Source organism: Myotis davidii, unplaced genomic scaffold, assembly GCF_000327345.1.
Source record: "Myotis davidii unplaced genomic scaffold, ASM32734v1 scaffold149, whole genome shotgun sequence".
NCBI classification, from domain to species: Eukaryota; Metazoa; Chordata; class Mammalia; order Chiroptera; family Vespertilionidae; genus Myotis; species Myotis davidii.
The window spans coordinates 521,213-540,654 of NW_006352194.1; the positions used below are offsets into that span (position 1 = coordinate 521,213).

Below are 19,442 nucleotides of genomic sequence, written 5' to 3' on the forward strand. Positions count from 1 at the left end.
AACAGTTTTTCACCATCAAGACTTTTTTCTTGCTTGGAATGTTACAAATGATGTATCCAAGTCCAGCTGTAATTGGAGCTTAAGGGGCAGTGATCATAGAACCAAATTAGCCCTGAAGCTGCTGCTTTGGCCACTGTGACCCCCCAATAGCTCTATCCTGTTTTCCAAGGAAAGGATTGCAGCAACACCAACTCCACCCCAAATCAATCCTCCTCTGATTCCCAGTCTCCTTGCAGGTCTCAATTTTTCTAAAGAATAGCACATTACCTAAAACCTACCACATTAGGGGGTTTAACTCATAAAAACTTACTACAAAAGTTTTTTAAATGTTTATTTGTATTAAGTGGGTAGAATGGTGCAAGAATGCATCTGGGCTCTTGTTTCCCTCCCATTCACATTAGCTTGGTAAACGAAGATTAAGTAACATTAAAGGGATTGGAAGAAATTAATATATCTCCAGCGTGGTCAAATCCTCTAATTCACTAAAAGATGAACTGAAATTGTTGGTCCAATTCACATAAATCATGTGAGAGCCTGAAGAAATTACATTCCCTTTAACTGTTCTAAACCTGTTAAAAAGGGAAGTGAACAATATTTATATTACAAGACAACAATCTTTTATTGAAACATTTTTTGTCTAAAACTATGCATAGAGAGATTAATTTCTTGTTCATAAATTAAGATAAGTCTAATATCACTATTCCAAACCAGTATTATTTACAAAAATGAACCTTTTCTTTGCTTTATCGCCAGGTTCACAGGACTAATTTTAAACCAACTTCAGTCTAGCCTTTCAAATCTTCCTGCCATCAAATGCCCAGTGACCCTTATAAGGGAGGACAGTGTTTTGACAGTAACATCATCATTCACCAGGAATGCAGAACCACAACTGAACAACAAAATGATCAAATCATTCCAAACAATTCCTACTTGCTTTCCAAAAGCATGCTTTGTCTAATTATCCCTTTCTATATAAGCAGGTGGGAAAGGAACTCCTTGGAGTATAGTAATGTCAATTAAATTAATCTCTTCAAAAAGTGAACATGATGGGTTAGTGTGTATATGGATGAACAACTGTGGATGACATTAACAGATAATAAAGTAAACGTTAAACCCACAACTGGCCAGCTCAAATCGATACTTCTCATTTAATCTGGACCACATGTGCAATTCTTACCTTCTAGTTAAATACACTGCCAAAATCTTTCAAAGCAGAGAATAGGCTTCTTACAAATTCAAATTAAAATGTTAAATAATAAAAATTGCCAGCTTATTATACAGTTTCTGACAGACTCCAATATGCTGGGTGCTAAAAAGTTATTCTATGTCAGTTGCTAGTAAAAAGGTAAATCTTGTATACACATAAAAAGAAATTTACAAACTGTAGTGTCCCTGTTAAAACAAGAATATCTAGAATGGAATTTTCAGTAAATACTTGGGATGAAGGGTAAATCAGAATAGAAGAGAAAGCAAAATCTACATAAATTAATTCCTAATTTGAGAAATCAATAAAATGTATACATAAATTGATAAATACTGTCTCCATAGGTCACTGATTCCAAGGACTGGTTAGTAGTTAGTTTCTAACTAAGTTATTCCAGGACGTTCTGATGTATGCTCTCTTCTGTGATCAGTTTGTTCTGGCAGACTCCAGCAAGCATTTGCCCTTGAAAACAGTTCCGTGGGAGAAAGCTCTGAGGCCATCACTTTCCATAAACTAACCACATAATAAGTCCGAAGATAGCAGCAATCACCGTCAGGACAAGCACCAGGATACAGATCTTCTTGCGAGATTTTCTCTGAGAAGAGAAATATGTTAAGAAGACACTCATGAAACAGGTGAAATTTTTTATTCTAAGAGTGCTTCATAAATCTGCCTCCTGGTAATTCAAAATCAACTCTATCCATGAGTGAATATGCAGAGACCTGCCCAAAATCTTAACAGTTACCAGAGCTAGGAATTAGTGCAAGTTTTAATTCCAGGTTCCCAAATACAATTTAGCAAAATAACTGTTTATACCAATACTGCTAGGCATTATGTGCAATGAAGTAAGTTATTTGTGCATGTATATATTAATAAAGGTTTTATACCTATTGTAAAATTTCATGTTCAATGTAAAAAATACAGACAAGCAGAAAGAAAACAAAATAATCACCCACAGATAAAACTGTTGACATTTTGATTATAGTTCCTCATTTGTCTATGCAAATTGTTATCTGATATAATTGGGATCATACTATATGATGTTTGATGTTTTTCTCACATAACATTTTAGCATAAAAATTTTATTATAAACTCTTCATAAACATCTCCTTTAATTTCCACATAATATAACATTGAGTGGATATAGATAACTTACTTAATTATTCATTTGCCGTTAGATACTAAAGTCATCACTCAGTTTTTAAAAGGAAACACTATTATTAAACAAATTTCTTTAAGAACATTCCCAGGTAAAATACAGCTATCCTAGGAATATAGAAAATTATTAAAATGCTATTTGTTTCTAAAAAGTCATGCAACACCCAATTGAGAAATGAAAAGGACCTCATTATTTATACACAGATAAAGACTCAGATACGTAATAAAACCAGTTTCAACTAATATGTAAGAGAATATCACTTTCCAGAAAGTAGAACGATTAACTCCTATTTATTCATAGATAAATAACCCCAAAATGATAAATTCCTATATATTCATAGATAAACAGAAGTCAGAGTTGATTTTATGTCCATCCTCTGTGGCAAAGTCAACAGAAAGTATCTGCAAAAGTTCTTCTTTGTACCAATTGTTACCCTAACTGAAACCCTGTATTTCAATTGTTTAGGATATAAAATTAGCCTTAAACCAAATTTAGGTATCATGTTAGCATATGGGGTTAGCTCGGTAGTTAAGAAGCTTTTATATAAGTTTATTCAAGGTTTGATGCCTTTTTGTAGATCTCTCTGCAAAGGGAAATACTAAAAACGGAACTGGCACTGCAATTATGACTACTTGTCTCCAACTTAAGCCTAAGAAAAAGGCTACAGCTGTTCTCAATGTGTCAGTGTATTCCAGCGATTTTCAACTGTGTGCAGCAAGAATTTTTAAAACATGCAATACCTGACCTCTTTTCCCTTAGATTGTCAAATTAAAAAATTACAACAGCCAGTACAACAATAGCGGTCTGGTATGGAATGAATCAAAATTATACCTATTTTTTGTAAAAAATAACAACACACCAAACAACCTAAATTATACCTATTTTATATTTTTGGTCGGCCACAGAGTTTTAGAGATTAGTTTATGTGTGCCATGAGATGAAAAAGATTGAAAATCGCTGGTGTTTTCTAATGGCCCATAAGGCCTGTAGCACAGAGTGACTTTCTCTGGTACCTCCTTTTACCTGATAGTAAGCAGCTCGCTGTAACTGATCAGTGGCTCTTTCCACATGCACCTCTGAGCTTTCCACATTGGCTTCTATGCTATCTGCAAAAAAGAAGGGCAGTGGAAACTTTATCAAACTCAGATGTTTGCAAGACAGCAAACTGAACAAACTTCTGATGTTATGGGGATCCTGGTTTCACCACCACCATTCTATCCAGCCATGAAAACAAAAGTTACTAACTCCGGCCCTGGCCAGTGTGGCTCAGTTGGTTAAGCATCATCCCATGTACCACCAAAAGGTCACCGGCTTGATTCTGGTCAGGGCATATGCCCAGGTTGCAGATTGGGGTGCATATGGGAGGCAACTGGTCAATGTGTGTGTGTCTCTCTCTTTCTCTCTCCTCCTCCTCCCTTTTCCTCTCTCTAACATCAGTATTAAAAAAAAAAAGTTACTAACTTCGTAAGAGAATACCCCTACTCTTTGGAAATAAACACTGAAGTATTTACAGGAAAGGGTTATAAAGTATACAACTCACCCACAAATGGTTGAGAAAAAATTATGTACACCTATGACAAGAAAAAAATTTCTAAGCTACTCTAAATTAAAATTATAGCAGCCATGGGGTACGAAAAAGAGACAGAATAGTTAACCTGTTAATAGCCATGGACCAGCTCTGACAAAAACCACTCACATTTGTGTATATCTATTGGAATTTAGGATTAATTTCCAGATGGCTATTTCTACATTATCTAAAAGAGAGAACAGGCAGGTGACATAGGGCCCCAGAAGGTATTAATAATACATACCAATCAGATCACCCTGGTCATGGATCATCATAGCCAAATCTTTAAATATCTGATTGACATCCAAAATGTCAGCCTATGGAACACAAAAACAATTAACTAACATTAGGCAACATGTTAGAGATTCATTTCCTCTACTTACCTGAAGTTAGTAACATAACTGAAGCTATTAACATAACACATGTGTTTTTTGTTTTTTGTTTTTTTAAACATCGATGATGAGAGAGAATCATTGATTGGCTTCCTCCTGCACATTCCCCTACTGGGGATTGAGCCCACAACCCAGGCAGGTGCCCTTGCCAGGAATCGAACCAGGGACTCTTCAGTCTACGGGCCAACTCTCTATCCACTGAGCCAAACCGGCTAGGACAACACATGTGTTTTTAAGGCTTATAAATCATATATAAAGTTCTTAGAACTGTGTAATAAGCACTTCATAGTGTTAGCTATTATGAATTATTACTTACTTGGTCCTCATGACACCCAATGAGACATGTTTATCCTCATTCTATAGAATAGAAAATTGGGGCTCAGAGAGGTTTAATGATTTGTGTCAAGGTCTCACAACAAGTGGCCAAACTGAGAATTAAAAGTTCATGATGTTTTCATTATGTTACTATACCTCCTTTATATTTAAATTAATCATTCAGCCCTAACTGGTTTGGCTTAGTGGCTAGAGTGTTGGCCTGCGGATTGAAAGGTAGCCAGGTTCGATTCCGGCCAAAGGCATGTACCTTGGTTGTGGGCATGTCCCCAGTGGGAGGCGTGCAGGAGGCAGCTGATGGATGTTTCTCTCATTGATGTTTCTAACTCTCTATCCTTCTCTCTTCCTCTCTGTACAAAACCAATAAAATATATTTAGAAAATAAAAAATAAATCATTCATGCCTGGCTGGTGTGGTTCAATGGTTGAGCATTGACCCAAGCACAAGAAGTCACGGTTTGATTCCAAGTCAGGGCACACGCCTGGGTTGCGGGCTCCATCCCCAGTAGGGGGCATGCAGGAGGCAGCCAATAGATGATGTTTCTCTCTCATTGATGTTTCTATCTATCTCTCCCTCTCCCTTCCTCTCTGAAATCAATAAAAACATTTTTTAAGAGTTTAAATTAATCATTCAGTAACTCTATGAAGTAAGTATCTTTGAGGATAATGAGGCTCAGAGAGATTATGTAATTTGTCTAGTCACATAGCTCCTCAGTGAGAAAACTAAGTGTTGCAGCTAGGATTACATCTCTGAAACCAATGCTCTTTTTATTGCAATACATTGCCTCTCAGAATGCTACAATAAAAACTGACACCTTGAAAGCAATGACTTCCTAATCATAACTTGACAAGAATAGTTCTTCCTATCACCCTCAATTACTTGCTAAGAGTTTGCTTTTGTTGGGACAAACTACTAGTTGCTGTGGATACAAAAGGACTTAATAGCTAAGTAGGAATTGAGGAGATCAGCACACAACAAGATAAAAAAGGACTTTTATATGGGAAATGACTAATAAATAGTATAGAACATTATGTAGAGGAGAAAGACTTTGCAGGAGAGGTAGGACTTGAGTTGTGCCTGAAAGCAAAAGAGAAGCCATATAAATGGAAAGGTAACTGAGTTAAAGAGCAAATAGCCCAGTTTGGCTATAACACAGATGCAATATTGTTATCCTATATAATAAAAGGCTAATATGCAAATTGACTGAATGGCAGAATGACTGGTCACTATGATGCACACTGACCACCAGGGGTCAGACACTCAATGCAAGAGCTGCTGCCTGGTGGTCAATGTGCTTCCACAGGGGGAGCACTGCTCAGCCAGAAGCCGGGCTCATGGCTGGTGAGTACAGCGTAAGCCATCAGTCAGACATCCCTCAAGGGCTCCTGGACTGTGAGAAGGCACAGGTGGGGCTGAGGCCCCCCTCCCTCCCCACCCCGCCCAGTGCACGAATTTCATGCACTGGGCCTCTAGTTTATAATAAATATATATATATGGTCTTTGTCCCATTCCCATCACAGAGCTCCTAAAACCTTGGAATTTCCTAAGTGATAAAAGATAAAGGTGTCTTGTTATTCATAACAAGCCTTATTCAACCACACCAAAGTTTATGTTAAAGACTTGACTTCTGGATAATCCCTAAGGATGGGGGATGCTTGCCTGGGGAACCAACCTTGTGATTAGAGGTTTGGAACATTCAGTTGTGATGAGGTTTGGAACATTCTCCAGGACTCTGGGGCGGGGAGAGGTACTGGAGGCTGAATCAGTCCCCAAAGGCCAATCATTTAATCAATCAAGCTCGTGAAATGAAGCCTCCACAGAAATCCTACACAGTAGGTTCTGACAGCTCTGGGTTAGTGAACACATGGTGTTCCTGGGAGAATGCACACCTGGAGAAAGCGTGGAAACTCCACACCCTTTCCCACATACCTTGCTGGCCTCATGTATCTCTTCCATTTGGCTATTCCTGAGTTATATTCTTCTATAATAAACCAGTAATCTAGTAAGAAACTTGTTTTCCTGAGTTCTGTGAGCCACTCTAGCAAATTAATCAAAACCAAGGAGGGGGTGATAGGAACCTCCAATTTAGAGCCTGTCAGTCAGAAGCACAGATAACAACCTGGACTTGACAATGGTATCTGAAGCGTGGGATTGAACTCAACCCGTGGGATATGATGCTATCTCCAGGTAGATAGTGTCAGAATTGAGTTAGATTGCAGGACATCCAGCTGGTGTGGCAGAATTGCTTGATGTGGGGAAAACGTACACATTTGGTGGCCAGAAGTGTAGTGTGAGAAGACAGGAGACACATAAGAGTATGTTATTTCCTACTAGTGGCCTGGTGCATGGATTCATGCACATTGAAAGGAAATTAATTAGAATATTGTAAATATCGCTATTCACCCTTTCTCTATAAAGAAGTGTCAACCAAATTCACAATCGACAATGATAGTTCGAAATACGTGTGTGATTGGCGCCAGCGAGCGCTTTCTATGTATTGCACAGGCGTAAGTCAACTTAGCTTTTTACAGGTATAGATTAGAACAGGGATTGTACATTAGATATAGGAAATGACTGGACATGAAAATCGAGCCTGGCTAAGGAATTTGGACTTAATTCTGTTGAATGTGAAGTGCCCATTACATTCACTAGGTTACTTTGTTCAATATGTCTCTCTCCCTGCTATAACAGTATTTCTAATGTTAGAGAACCAATAGCAGTGGGGGAGAAAAAGAAAGATACAATATCTTTGAAGGAAATTAAATAATCCAACTTGAAGATGAAGTATCTCATCTAAGACCAGACACTGACGGGGCTCAGGGCAGTGTGTCTCAACCCTGAATGCATATTATCATCTGGGAAATTAAAAATATATATATATCTCTGATGCCCTGGTTGGTTAGCTCAATTGGTGGAGCGTTGTACCAATATGCTAAGGTCGCAGGTTCAATCCCCAGCCATGGTATATGCAAGAACCAACTAATGAATGTACAAATAAGTGGAACAACAAATCATTGTCTCTAAAGTCAAAAAATTAAAAACAAAACACAAACAAACAAACAAACAAAAATAAAAAAATAAAAAAAAAAAAAAAAACACAGTCCACTCCCAGGGCCTCTTGTGGATATTTGCCCATTTTTAACTTACAAAAAATAGGAGTTTCACATAGTCCAAACTAATAAATGGTGTGTGAGGGAGGAGAGCTGGGGATTTTTTTAAATAAGTCCAAGTGGTTCTAATGTGCTGTCAGGGTTCGCAACTACTGCCACAGATGAAGGTCAGGGAGAGCAAGTGGATTATACAGCACTGATACATTAAGTCAAACAAAAACATGACCTGGCTCTCACCTCTAGCTGCCGAATCGCCGTTTCCCTCTCCTTAATAAGTTCCAGATCCTGCTCGGTGATGGCCACCTCGTCCTCCTGGCTTTGCATCTGGTTCCACTCCTCATGGCTGCAGGGAGACAAGCACTCTAGTTGATTCCTCTCTCAAAGGTGTGCCTGAGACAGCTACAGCATCTCTTCTGCCAGCAGAGCCTATCCGAGGACACTGCAGGCTCCAACTCCTCTGGTATCAATCAATACAAAGGCCCTGGGGCCACAATTTTCATATCCAGAGGCAAAGCGCTTATAACACCAAGAAAACAAAGTCCCAGCTTTCATGGGCAAGACTGGGATGAAGCAGAATTACGAGGGATGGGACTCCTTGCTGTTTCCATTTAGGGGTACACTCTGCAACCTTGCTAGGACTTGCTAGACAAGGAAAGTAGGCAGCGATCTAAAGCCAACAAAGAATACTAGCCCATTCCCTTCCAGGACACTCTCAAAGTGCAAGCTGTGTTGGTATCTTGGGTACCAAATGGGTGGAGAAGGGAAGGCTAAATGACCTGGTAACCCAACAGAAAAACATCTCCTGGTTTTCAGAAATCTTAAGATTATGCTTTGAGCCCTAGCTGGTTTGGCTCGGTGGATAGAGCATTGGCCTGCAGACAGAAGGATCCGGGGTTTGATTCTGGTCAAGGGCACATACCCAGGTTGTGGGCTCGATCCCCAGTAGGGGGCATGCAGGAGGCAGCCAATCAATGATTCTCTCTCATCATTGATGTTTCTATCTCTCTTCCTCTCCCTTCTTCTCTGAAATCAATAAAAAAATATTTTTTAAAAAGATTATGCTTTGAGTTAAATACCTCTTGACAGAAAACTAAAGTAAAAAATTAGTGAAATGTGGTAACTCTTTTTTTCTCGGTACCATATTTGAAAAAATGGCATGTGATACATTATATTAAACATGCAACATTTTGAAAATCCAGTATTAAGCATTTGTTTTCACCAGTATGAATAAATCATACATTGTCCTTACATTAAGAAAAAAAGCTGAATAATACAGCACCCCTACCTCAAGGTTAGGGAAGGGAGATAGATATCTATGACAAAACATTTTAAGTTTTGAACTAATAGTACAAATACATTTCTATGGAATTACAGTAAACTCTCAATATTGATAGGTTCTGTGACTTTAAAATGACATGTAATGAAACCAATTCTACCATCGATTAATGGATATAAACAAAAATTAAGTTCCTATGGCATCTCGCCAAGGCTATAAGAAAACGAAGTTGGGGTGGGGGTGGCCAGGGCGTGGTCAATGGCGGAAAAAGGAGACTTATGTAATACTTTAAACAATAAAGAATTTAAATTAAAAACAACAACAAAAAAAACAGAAAAAACACACAAAGTTGAACAAAACGGTGTTGGAGGACCTACTGTAGTTGATACAGTTTGAACAAGAAAAGAGAAATTGAGTTGCCTCCATTTTAGAGATGAGTAAACAGAGACCTAATAACTGAAGAATTAAGTGAGAAAATGACAAATCTCAATTAAAGATAAAATGATTTAGAACTCTTAATCTATAGATTTGTGGCTTCATACTTATTCCTAATGAGCCAGGTTCTCTCCTCAAAATATCGACATCAGGGATGGTTCTTAATATTTTTATTCACCTTGATATTACTCCTTAAATAATTCAAAGATCTTTGGGAATCCCGTGTTTTGACATTGTTTTATTTGGTGGATTATAAATCAACCTCCTCAGGTTTCTCTTTATTTTTCCTTGTTTTTTTTTCCACTGAGTTTTAAAGTTAAAGTATAAAGAATAGAATCCCATCTCAAGTAGCCGGCAGGTGTCTGAATAATTCCTTTACCTGTCAAATGAGACGAGCTGCTCCTCTCTTTGCCTCTCTTCCGCCTAGAAAGCAGAGGGCATTATTGCTGCTGTTATCCAGAAACATGTCACAGACACACAAAACAATAGCTTTCTTTAGCTAAAGTGTAAAGAAGCAACAGCCCTTGGCTCCAACAGGATCTACAAGATGGCACAGGGCTCTGGCAATCTGTCTTGACTAGAAAATGGGTGAGAAAGAAAAATCTGCATTCCAGTTTGTGCTCAGAACTGAAAGCGTACTAAACAAGATGAGAGAACATGGGCAGGAGAGAGGCTTAAAAATAATGAGCCCTGGCCAACTTTGCTCAGTGGTTAGTGTGTGGCCCATAGACTGAAGGGTCTCAGGTTCTATTCCAGTCAAGGCCGTGAACCTGGGTTGCAAGCTGGATCTCTGGCCCTGGTCAGGGTGTGTGCGGGAGGCAACCAATCAATGTTTCTCTCTCTGTCTCTCTCTAAAAAGTCAATGGAAAAACATCCTCAGGTGAGGATTAACAAAAAAAAAAATTGAAGTTCAAGTTTATCCTCAGTAAATGTACTCAGTGCAAAAGCAGTTTCAGTGCTCTGCTTACTTCTACAGGTTCTCGCTTTCTTTTAGATTTTGACCTTAATATTCCCATGGCTCTTAGGTACTTTTGAGAAGTTGGGTTGATAAAATCTAGTATTTGTTAATTCTTTTCAAAGAGAAAGCTAGTCCAAATAACCTAGCGTACTATATTCCAAGAAACAGATTCATTCTTTCTTCTTTTTTGTTTTTAACAAAGACCAATATAATAAAAAAGAAAATTGTACATAATCCTACCTGTCACTTTTTAAAACATTTGTTAACATTCCTTTCTAGTCTTTGACCATATGCACACATTTTTTTTTTTTTACACAGGTTTTACTAATCTGGCATTTTGCAGCAGTTAATGTCTATATTTATTATTTGGGGAAATAGTAAACAAAGGCTAATGGTCAGGGGGAAAAACTTAGGAAAGAACCTCCTGAAATTTGCAAAGGTCTTTGGGGAATAAACTTACCGAAAGTCGAGATCCAGCTCTTGCTCTGGCAATACTCTCCTTTTCCTTTTCAGACACCTTTCTCTGCACAGCCTGGAAATTGTTCAAGGCTGCAGAGAAGTCATTCATGAGGCGCTCCTTCTGAAGTCTCTGCTGGCGCTAAGGAAATTAAACGAAGACTTAAAATTTCATACTGATCTCAAACCATTTGGTTTCATACCCACTCAAAGCAGTATATTATACCTCCTGAAGATTTCCTACTGGGAAAATTACTATGAAATAGGATCTTCCGTAAGTTAATAAATTTGCTCATTGCTAACTCAAATTCCTGGTTAATACCATAGGCCACGTCAGAACGAAAATATTCATTCTGACAACCCTGGGAACTGCGTGTCATTTACCTTGTAAGGCGATCTCAGAAGGAACTGCATTTCAGAATTTTGGTTCCCTGAATAATCAAAAGCCAAATAAACGCCTTTGACCTCAAAATGGATCCAGGGGTTGGTTTTTACTCAAGTGTTAAGACTGTATTCATCTATGCTGAGCTCACAGCTTCCCTGAAAACCCTAGGGTCATTTTCCTTTACTATGGTGAGGTTTTATTTTTATTTTTTTTCCATTGGTCACTGCCGCTTTTATTTTTATTTTTTGACAGTCTGTTCAATGCTGCTCTGCCTCTGCATCTATATGGTGAGGTTTTAAACCTGAAAACTAGTTTGTACAAATACAGGCTACCTTAACTAAGCGTATCAATTCTATGGCTCAAAAAACACATAGCGAGAGCACTTGCTGTGTGTTGAGAACATAAAAATTCACCCCTGATCTCAACAACTTACCATGTATTTATACATAAAGGATATACACATATAAGTAACAAATCATTATAAATAACTGCCATATCCAGTCAGTACTATAGGAGTTTAGAGGCAGGTATAATCAGTAAGAACTCAAGGAGTCAAAAGGGCCTCAAGAGGAGGGGTCACTGAAGAAAGAGTAAGGCGTGCGAGAAGGGGCTAGGCAAAGCCAGGCAGGAGGACAGTGTGAGCAAGGGCTCTGTGGTAGGAATCTGAAGAGGACCTATAAGGCTGGAACCAAAGATTTTTTTCACGACAGTAGCTAAAAGATGAAATTGGGAAGGCAGGAAAGGGGCTGACCACAGCAGGTTTTAAGTGCCAAGCTAAAAATGTTGGGACTTAATCTCTAAAGAACAAAGATTTCTGAGCAGGAAACATAATGGGTACAAAATGGTAACTTACAAAATTAGTCTGTGATATTGTACAAGATAGAACAGAAAAAAAGAACCAAGCCAAAAAGATTACTGCAATAGTCTATCTATTGTAGATTTAAGGTTAGGAGGATACGTCTCTGTCAGTAATGGGAACACAAAAAAATAAATTTAAGTAACATAATGGCTTAGTGAGCGGCTGTGGGGGAAGGGGGTAAAGTCAAGAATGACTCAAGTTTCACACTGAAGAGAGTGATGGTAATACTGAAAGCAAACTTAGATGAGGAACTTTTTTCCCTTTTTCTGGGATTTTTATTTTTTCATAAACATTGTAACAATAAGTGGGGGGGGGGGGACATCATGCCCCAATCTGTCCAAAAATACTCTTTTAAGTATAGCATACACACTTTCCGAGTTATCATACTCTTCACAATTACGATCTTTATTACGTAATATTCCTTCAAACTGATCTAGTAATTTTATGTAAACATTCCTTCTAGATTGTTCCCACTTTTAAAATATTCTAAATAAAGCTAAAGTGATAGCTAGTATTTATGATACTAGTATTTATGATAGCTAGTATTGACAGAGTGCCTACTATGTTCATGTACTGATATAAGTACTTTATATAGTAATTCATTTAATCCATACAAGATCCTACCTTAGTTAGGTACTACTATAGTACCTATTTTACTATTATAGTCCCCCCTTTTACCGAGCCAGAGATTGGTTAATAATTTGCCACGGTCACACACATAAGTGGCACAGGTAGAATTTAAATCCAGGAAATTTGGCTCCAGAGTATAGTTGTTTTTTTCCTCTTAGTACTTTTTTCCTCAGGACAAGTCTGGTTGAGTGGGAATATTAGGTCTAAAGACTAAATTTTCTATGATAATACGTATTGTAAATCAGCTTAGTTAAGGTGTTTAGGAGGAATGGGAGGAATTCAATATAACACAACACACTACATTTCAGATGAAGAGGAGAGTTCAGAAAGGAATTGGCAATAGAGGCTTAGAGGCTAGGGCTGGAAAAAGATCTGGGGGTCATGTTCATAAAGAGGACAGGGAGCTTATAAAAGTAGAGAGGACTCCTGAGGGAGAAAGCAGAGCGAGAAAATCACAGGATCAGTGGGTGGCAGAGCATGTCCTTTCTAGAAAGCAACAGACTCAGAGAAGGAGGCCGAGACACGGCCTGGGGTTAGAGAAAATAAGCCCGAAAGGTTCACCAGAATTGAGGGACAGAATGAAAGGAAGAAGGAGGTTTCAGTGGAGACAGGCTGGGCAAGAGGATCAATGAATCAGAGAAGAAAAGTGAGTGAGAACCAAAAAGGCATTGGATTTAGCAACTAAATAATCACTGATGACAGTACATAAATATGAAAAAAAAATACTGAAAAGTAGAGTATATGGCTTGAGGCATAGGACAGTAGCACAAGATGGGTAATGTGGCTAAGATTAATTAGATGAACAAAGACTTGAAAGGAAAAGAGTATTCAGCACAATAGGAGGAAGGAAATCAAGGAATTATATTTCACTAGAAACAGTATGTTTGTAGCTCTATATCGTGTTTTATGATCCAAGATAATGGAAGGGAACGATAACATGCATAATCCAAAAATAACTTCTGATTTTGGAATACATTAGATCCTTTTTTGTTTGTTAGCAGAGTTGACTTTCTAATTATATTTTGCTTAGGCTACTATTTAATTCTTAAGTACTTTCAATGCTCTGTTTGCCTCAGACCCTTCGACTCCTTTTTTACTACTAAGACTATCTACAAGAGTGTATTCTCTAAGTGCACAAATGGGAGGAAAAGAGGGGTAATTCTGAAACAATTTAGAGATATTGGATGGAACTTTGTCCATACTGAAATATCAGCATGAGTAACAACTAAAACAGCACACATACAGATAACCAAAGAATGAGTACATGAAGATTATTTCCCATCTTAACTACTCTGTAGCAGGATGAGAAAGCATCCTCTCTTTTGTGCAAGGGGCACCAAAACTCCAAAGACTGAGCATACACTTCATTAAATAGCTTGTCAGGTACAGATTAAACTAGTGATCTTCAAACTTTTTTGAGAGGCACACAGTAAGACTGTGACATCTTGATCCAGTATCATATACATACATATTAGTATATATGAAACAAGTTTCATGTAACAACAACACACTCTTATTTCTACTCTATGTCAAAATGATGGTAACAACACACTAAGATTATTTTATGTTCCAATAGCCACAACTCACTGAGAACCCCTGTAGGCTTCATATTTAGGGCCATCATAGATAACACATCATCACTTAAAGAAGTTCAACAATAAGCCCTGACCAGGTAGCTCAGTTGATTAGAGCATCGTCCCGATATACCAAGGTTGTGGGTTCAATTCCTGATCAGGGCACATACAAGAAACAAGCAATGAATGTATAAATACAGTGGGGCCCTGACTTACGAGTTTAATTCGTTCCGTGACGGAGCTCGTAACTCAAATTACTCGTATGTCAAATCAAAAAGTGAACGAGTGAGACATGTGATGCTGGGCTGATGTTGTGGCATTCACTGTGACGTTCGCTGCGCCAACTAGCGGTGGGGTATCTGAAGCTGGCTCGTAACCCGAATTTTAGCTCGCAACTCAAAGCAAAAAATCGGCCGACAGACGGCTCGTATCTCGAAAAACTCGTTAGTCGGGACACTTGTAAGTCAAGGCCCCACTGTAAGTAGAACAACAAATTGATGTCTGTCTGTCTGTCTGCCTGTCTCTCTCTCCCCCTTTATCTAAAATTTTAAAAAAATAATATGTTAAGTGCCCCCATGAATGGTATAAAAGTTAAAAGCAGCCCTAGCTGGTTTGGCTCAGTGGAACGAGCATTGGCCTGTGGACTGAGGGTCCTGGGTTCGATTTCAATCAAGGCCACATGCTGGGTTGTGGGCTCAATTCCCAGTGGGAGGCATGCAGGAAGCAGCAGATCAATGATTCTCTCTCATCATTGATGTTTCTATCTCTCTCCCCGTCTCCTTTCCTCTATGAAATCATATGTGTGTGTGTGTGTGTATGTGTGTATAATTTAAAAGTGCCCAAAATGTAAAAAAATGGATAATTTTTTAAAAAACGTTAAAAAACAAAATGGACTCACAACAGGTTTAGGTAGGTGAAGGTTTTTCCCCTGGAAGAGAGAGAATTTGAGGTAGATCATGAATGACAGGTACGAGTCCAGCCACAATGGAGGGAGCACATCTGACTTCGTGAACGTGTGAACAAAAGGCAGGGCAGATCAACGAAACAATGAATCCCTATAAAGTGTGTGTTTTTAAGGATTTAAATGGCCACTGAATGAAATTACTTGAAAAGAGGTCTTTTTTTCCTGAGCATTTCCTCAACCTAAGACCTATGAAAGACTTGTGATGGGACGTGAAAGTGAAGGCAAAATGTAGAAGACACGTGACTGGAATCTAGAGATACTAGATACAAAGCAAATTAGGATGAAGCCTGAGAGCGTAAAGCTGCTGACCCAAACCCAGAAAGGTGCAAATGCTGAGATTCTTCTTCAGCTAAACCTATTTTATTAGTATATTAACATTATTATTAGTAATAACTGCAGCCACCACATATTGAGTACCTACTAAATGCCAGGCACTTTGTAGGATCTGGTGCACACATTCTTTTTCTTGTCAGAGTGGCCACATACTCCCATTTTACTGATAATGAGGTTGAGGTTTAGAGAAGGTCTATCTAGGACCAAAGGCCAAGCTATTTTTGTTTCACACACTGTATTTTCATTAAAACAAATTCCTTTTTTATTAAAAAACAAAACCAAAAACCAGAAAATACCTACCTGTTCTGAGGTCGATAACGGGAGGGGCAAGGACCCTAGTTCCTTCAGTAATTCATTTGTTTCCTTGGCAAGCTGATTTGTCGAGTGTTGCAACTGCTGCCTAAGAGAGAAAAGACAGGTTTCAGAATCTTCTCACTTCTTGCGAGCTGCTATAGTTAGTATCAGCTTATCCTCCGAGTGTCTCACAATGCAGAGAATAAAAGGGTACACGAAAAAATAGGTTCCTAGATGCCTGCGTTCACAACAAAATTCCAGAACTACTACCCAGTCAAACCCATGTCAAGGCTTCCTCCTATTACCGAGTAGAAAGAACGTGTCTCAGTGAAATCTGATGATCAGGTATTTTACTCTTTGGGGAGAAAAGAAAAGCATATAGGAGTTGTAACAGGAATGTAAGAAGAGCCACTGCCTCACAGCAAAATCTAATAGTTTTAACACACTGGACCCTCTCTCACAAAACTCTCTCAATGAGTTGTCCAGGAGTTCGCACGGCTATTGTCACAGTCCACTGCCTAGAGACAGAGTCCTGGCAGTTGGATGAAATGTGCATTAAAAGCACAGCTCCTACCCTAGGGAGCAAGCTCCAAAGATTTACTCCCAAGTTCTTGCTAAAAGTTGATGATCCTTCAGCTTTAGCTTTGACTGCCTACCAGTCCTTTATGCTTGACTTTCTGCTTCTTCCCTCTAAAACAAAAGGCCCTATAGTGTGAAAACATATATCAGGAGTAGAGAGGGAAGGACATTAAAGAGGCAAGGATATATAATATATTAGGTGGAAGTGAAAAGTAGTGGAAATAGCCCGGCCGGTGGGGCTCAGTGGTTGAGCGTCAACTTATGAACTAGGACAGTGGTCGGCAAACTGCGGCTCGCGAGCCACATGTGGCTCTTTGGCCCCTTGAGTGTGGCTCTTCCACAAAATACCACGTACAGTGCGACTGAAACTTTGTGGCCCACGCGCAGAAGTCGGTCATGGCACATGCCTGGGTTGCAGGCTAGATCCCCAGTAGGGGATGTGCATGAGGCAGCCGATCAATGATTCTCTCTCAGCACTGATGTTTCTATCTCTCTCTCCCTCTCCCTTCCTCTCTGAAATCAATAAAAATATATTTTAAGAAAAAAGAAAAGTAGTGAAAATACAAAAAGAGCTCCTCTCAGTCATGATTTCCTCTATCTGGCCATTTCTACAAAGGTTTTCAGGGAGGACAGAGAAACCACACTATTAGTTATTAATGTTTTCTTCACAGCAAAGGGGCCTCCAAGATAAAAAACAAGAGGGAGTCCACAGGAGCCAGAACATCCCAGACAGGACTAACATATCCAGAGATATTTCACATCTCCCTGGAAAACGCTCAATGTAGTAAGTTATTCTCTCATTTCACAAAGTCTAGGACAGGAAATAAAGAACATTATTCAATATCTTTTAAAGATCAAGAAGAGAACTTCTAAAAGCAGAAATGTACTCAGAAGGTTATGATCAAAAGAATCAGCCCTAGCTGGTTTGGCTCAGTGGATAGAGCCTCGGCCTGCGGACTGAAGGGTCCCAGGTTCAATTCCAGTCAAGGGCACGTGCTCAGGTTGTGGGCTCAGTCTCCAGTAGGGGATAGCTGATCAATGATTCTCTCTCCTCACTGATGTTTCTATCTCTCCCTCTCCCTTCCTCTCTGAAATCAAATTTTTTAAATACAAAAATTTTTAAAAACAAGAATCACATGTGCCTACTACCAGTCTACTATTCTCTGACTCCCCCGGAATCATTCTGAATACGTTTTCCTAATAATGTATACAGTCGGGAAATCCAACTAGATGAAATGAGCTCTGCAGATCATCAGGCCTCTGCCAACAGGGAGGCTCTTTGAGGCAAAATAGAGTTTAAGAGAAGTAGGGTTCCCTTCTTTATTTCCCTAAGCTGTTCTGCTAAACTGCCCAAGGGAAGAAAGAACCAGAGATCAAGGACTTTAAGAGGCAGGAAGATCACAATCCATTGATTTATTTTGTTGCCCCTCTTCTAGATCCAGCTATTACCTCACGTCCCACTGCCTCTCATTCTGACTTCATAGGCCTGACACCTAAGCAGCCATGCACCAATGACTTTATGTGTGTCCTTGAAGGACCCTCACAAAACCCAGCCTTGTTAGGAAGCTACTCACAGATTTTCCTGTAGCTTGGCGGAGTCCTGCTTAGTTTCTAGTTGGCTCATCAAATTCTTCAGCTGAACAGCTGCAGAGAAGGAGGAGAAAGACTTGTTTAAAGAAAAATAGATTCATCATGAGCACCCTATATCTAAGATCACCAGTTTCTTTCTATATCCTGAACAAGTACATGCAACTAATAGAAAGCTTGCTATGATCAAAACCTTGGCATATACATATACATTCGCTTTAAAACTAAATTCCTGCCCAGCCAGCATGGCTCGGTGGTTGAGCATTGACCTATGAACCAGGAAGTCAGAGTTCAATTCCTGGTCAGGGCACATTGGTCAGGGCACATGCTGGGTTGCGGCTTGATCCCCAGTAAGGGGTGTGCATGAGGCACCGGATCAGTAATTCTCTCTCATTGATGTTTCTCTCCCTTTCTCCCTCTTCCTTTCTCTCTGAAATCAAAATATGTATTTTTTTAAAAGACAAATTTCGGGGTTCACCTTTATTCTAAAGAGTAACTACATCTCTAAGTAGAGGGTGATGGTTTTGTTCATCTCCCCCAAAGAACTTCTGAATTTTTCCAGATTTCCCATGGTACTGGATAAAAATGAAATAACTATTTATTTATTTATGTATTTATTTTTATTGAGTTCAGAGGGGAAGGGAGAGGGAGAGAGAGAGAGAGAGAGAGAGAGAGAGAGAGAGAGAGAGAGAGAGAGAGAGAGAAACATCAATGATGAGAGAGAATCATTGATTGGCTGCCTCCTGCACATCCCCAACTGGGGATCAAGCCCGCAACCTGGCCATGTTCCCTTGACCGGAATCGAACCTGGGACCCTTCAGTCCGCAGGCTGACGCTCTATCCACTGAGCCAAACCGGCCAGAGATGTAATCACCTTTAGAAGGGCCTTAATACCAAATATCAATTCACAATAAAAACTACAATCCACTAGTACATAATATTTTTATAGCACTTTTTATAGCAAAGACAATGTATATATATATTTTTTAATATTTTATTGATTTTTTACGGAGAGGAAGGGAGAGAGCTAGAAACATCAATGCGAGAAAATCATTAATCGGCCACCTCCTGCATGCCCCATACTGGGGACTGAACCTGCAACCCATGCATGTGTCCTAACCGGAAATATGCTCAACCACTGAGCCACACTGGCTGGGCAATGTAAATTTATTATTAATAAAAAGGTACCACTGACCGAGCACCTCTGTGTGCCAGGCACTATATCAGGAGCTTTGTATACATCATCTTATTTTCACAGCAAAAAATCTGAAGCAGATATATCTTCATTTTGCAGGGGAGGAAATATATTTAAAGAAGTATCTTATAGAAGGGTACACAATAAGCAGA

The 19,442-nt window shown here is 39.1% G+C and overlaps 1 protein-coding gene across 1 annotated transcript in view; it reads right to left on the bottom strand.

Moving 5' to 3' along the window:
* Positions 1 to 317: 317 nt before the first annotated feature.
* The window catches only part of STX12 (syntaxin 12), a 32,135-nt gene continuing 13,010 nt past the window's right edge, over positions 318 to 19,442 (bottom strand). The window contains exons 2-9 of the mRNA XM_015557264.1: positions 18,083 to 18,152; positions 15,936 to 16,035; positions 10,895 to 11,032; positions 9,856 to 9,899; positions 8,003 to 8,108; positions 4,175 to 4,247; positions 3,387 to 3,469; positions 318 to 1,799 (exon numbers count right to left, since the gene is read on the bottom strand). Of these exons, the coding sequence (XP_015412750.1) occupies positions 1,704 to 1,799; positions 3,387 to 3,469; positions 4,175 to 4,247; positions 8,003 to 8,108; positions 9,856 to 9,899; positions 10,895 to 11,032; positions 15,936 to 16,035; positions 18,083 to 18,152 (710 nt within the window). The 3' untranslated portion in view covers positions 318 to 1,703. The remainder of the gene's footprint in view (positions 1,800 to 3,386; positions 3,470 to 4,174; positions 4,248 to 8,002; positions 8,109 to 9,855; positions 9,900 to 10,894; positions 11,033 to 15,935; positions 16,036 to 18,082; positions 18,153 to 19,442) is intronic.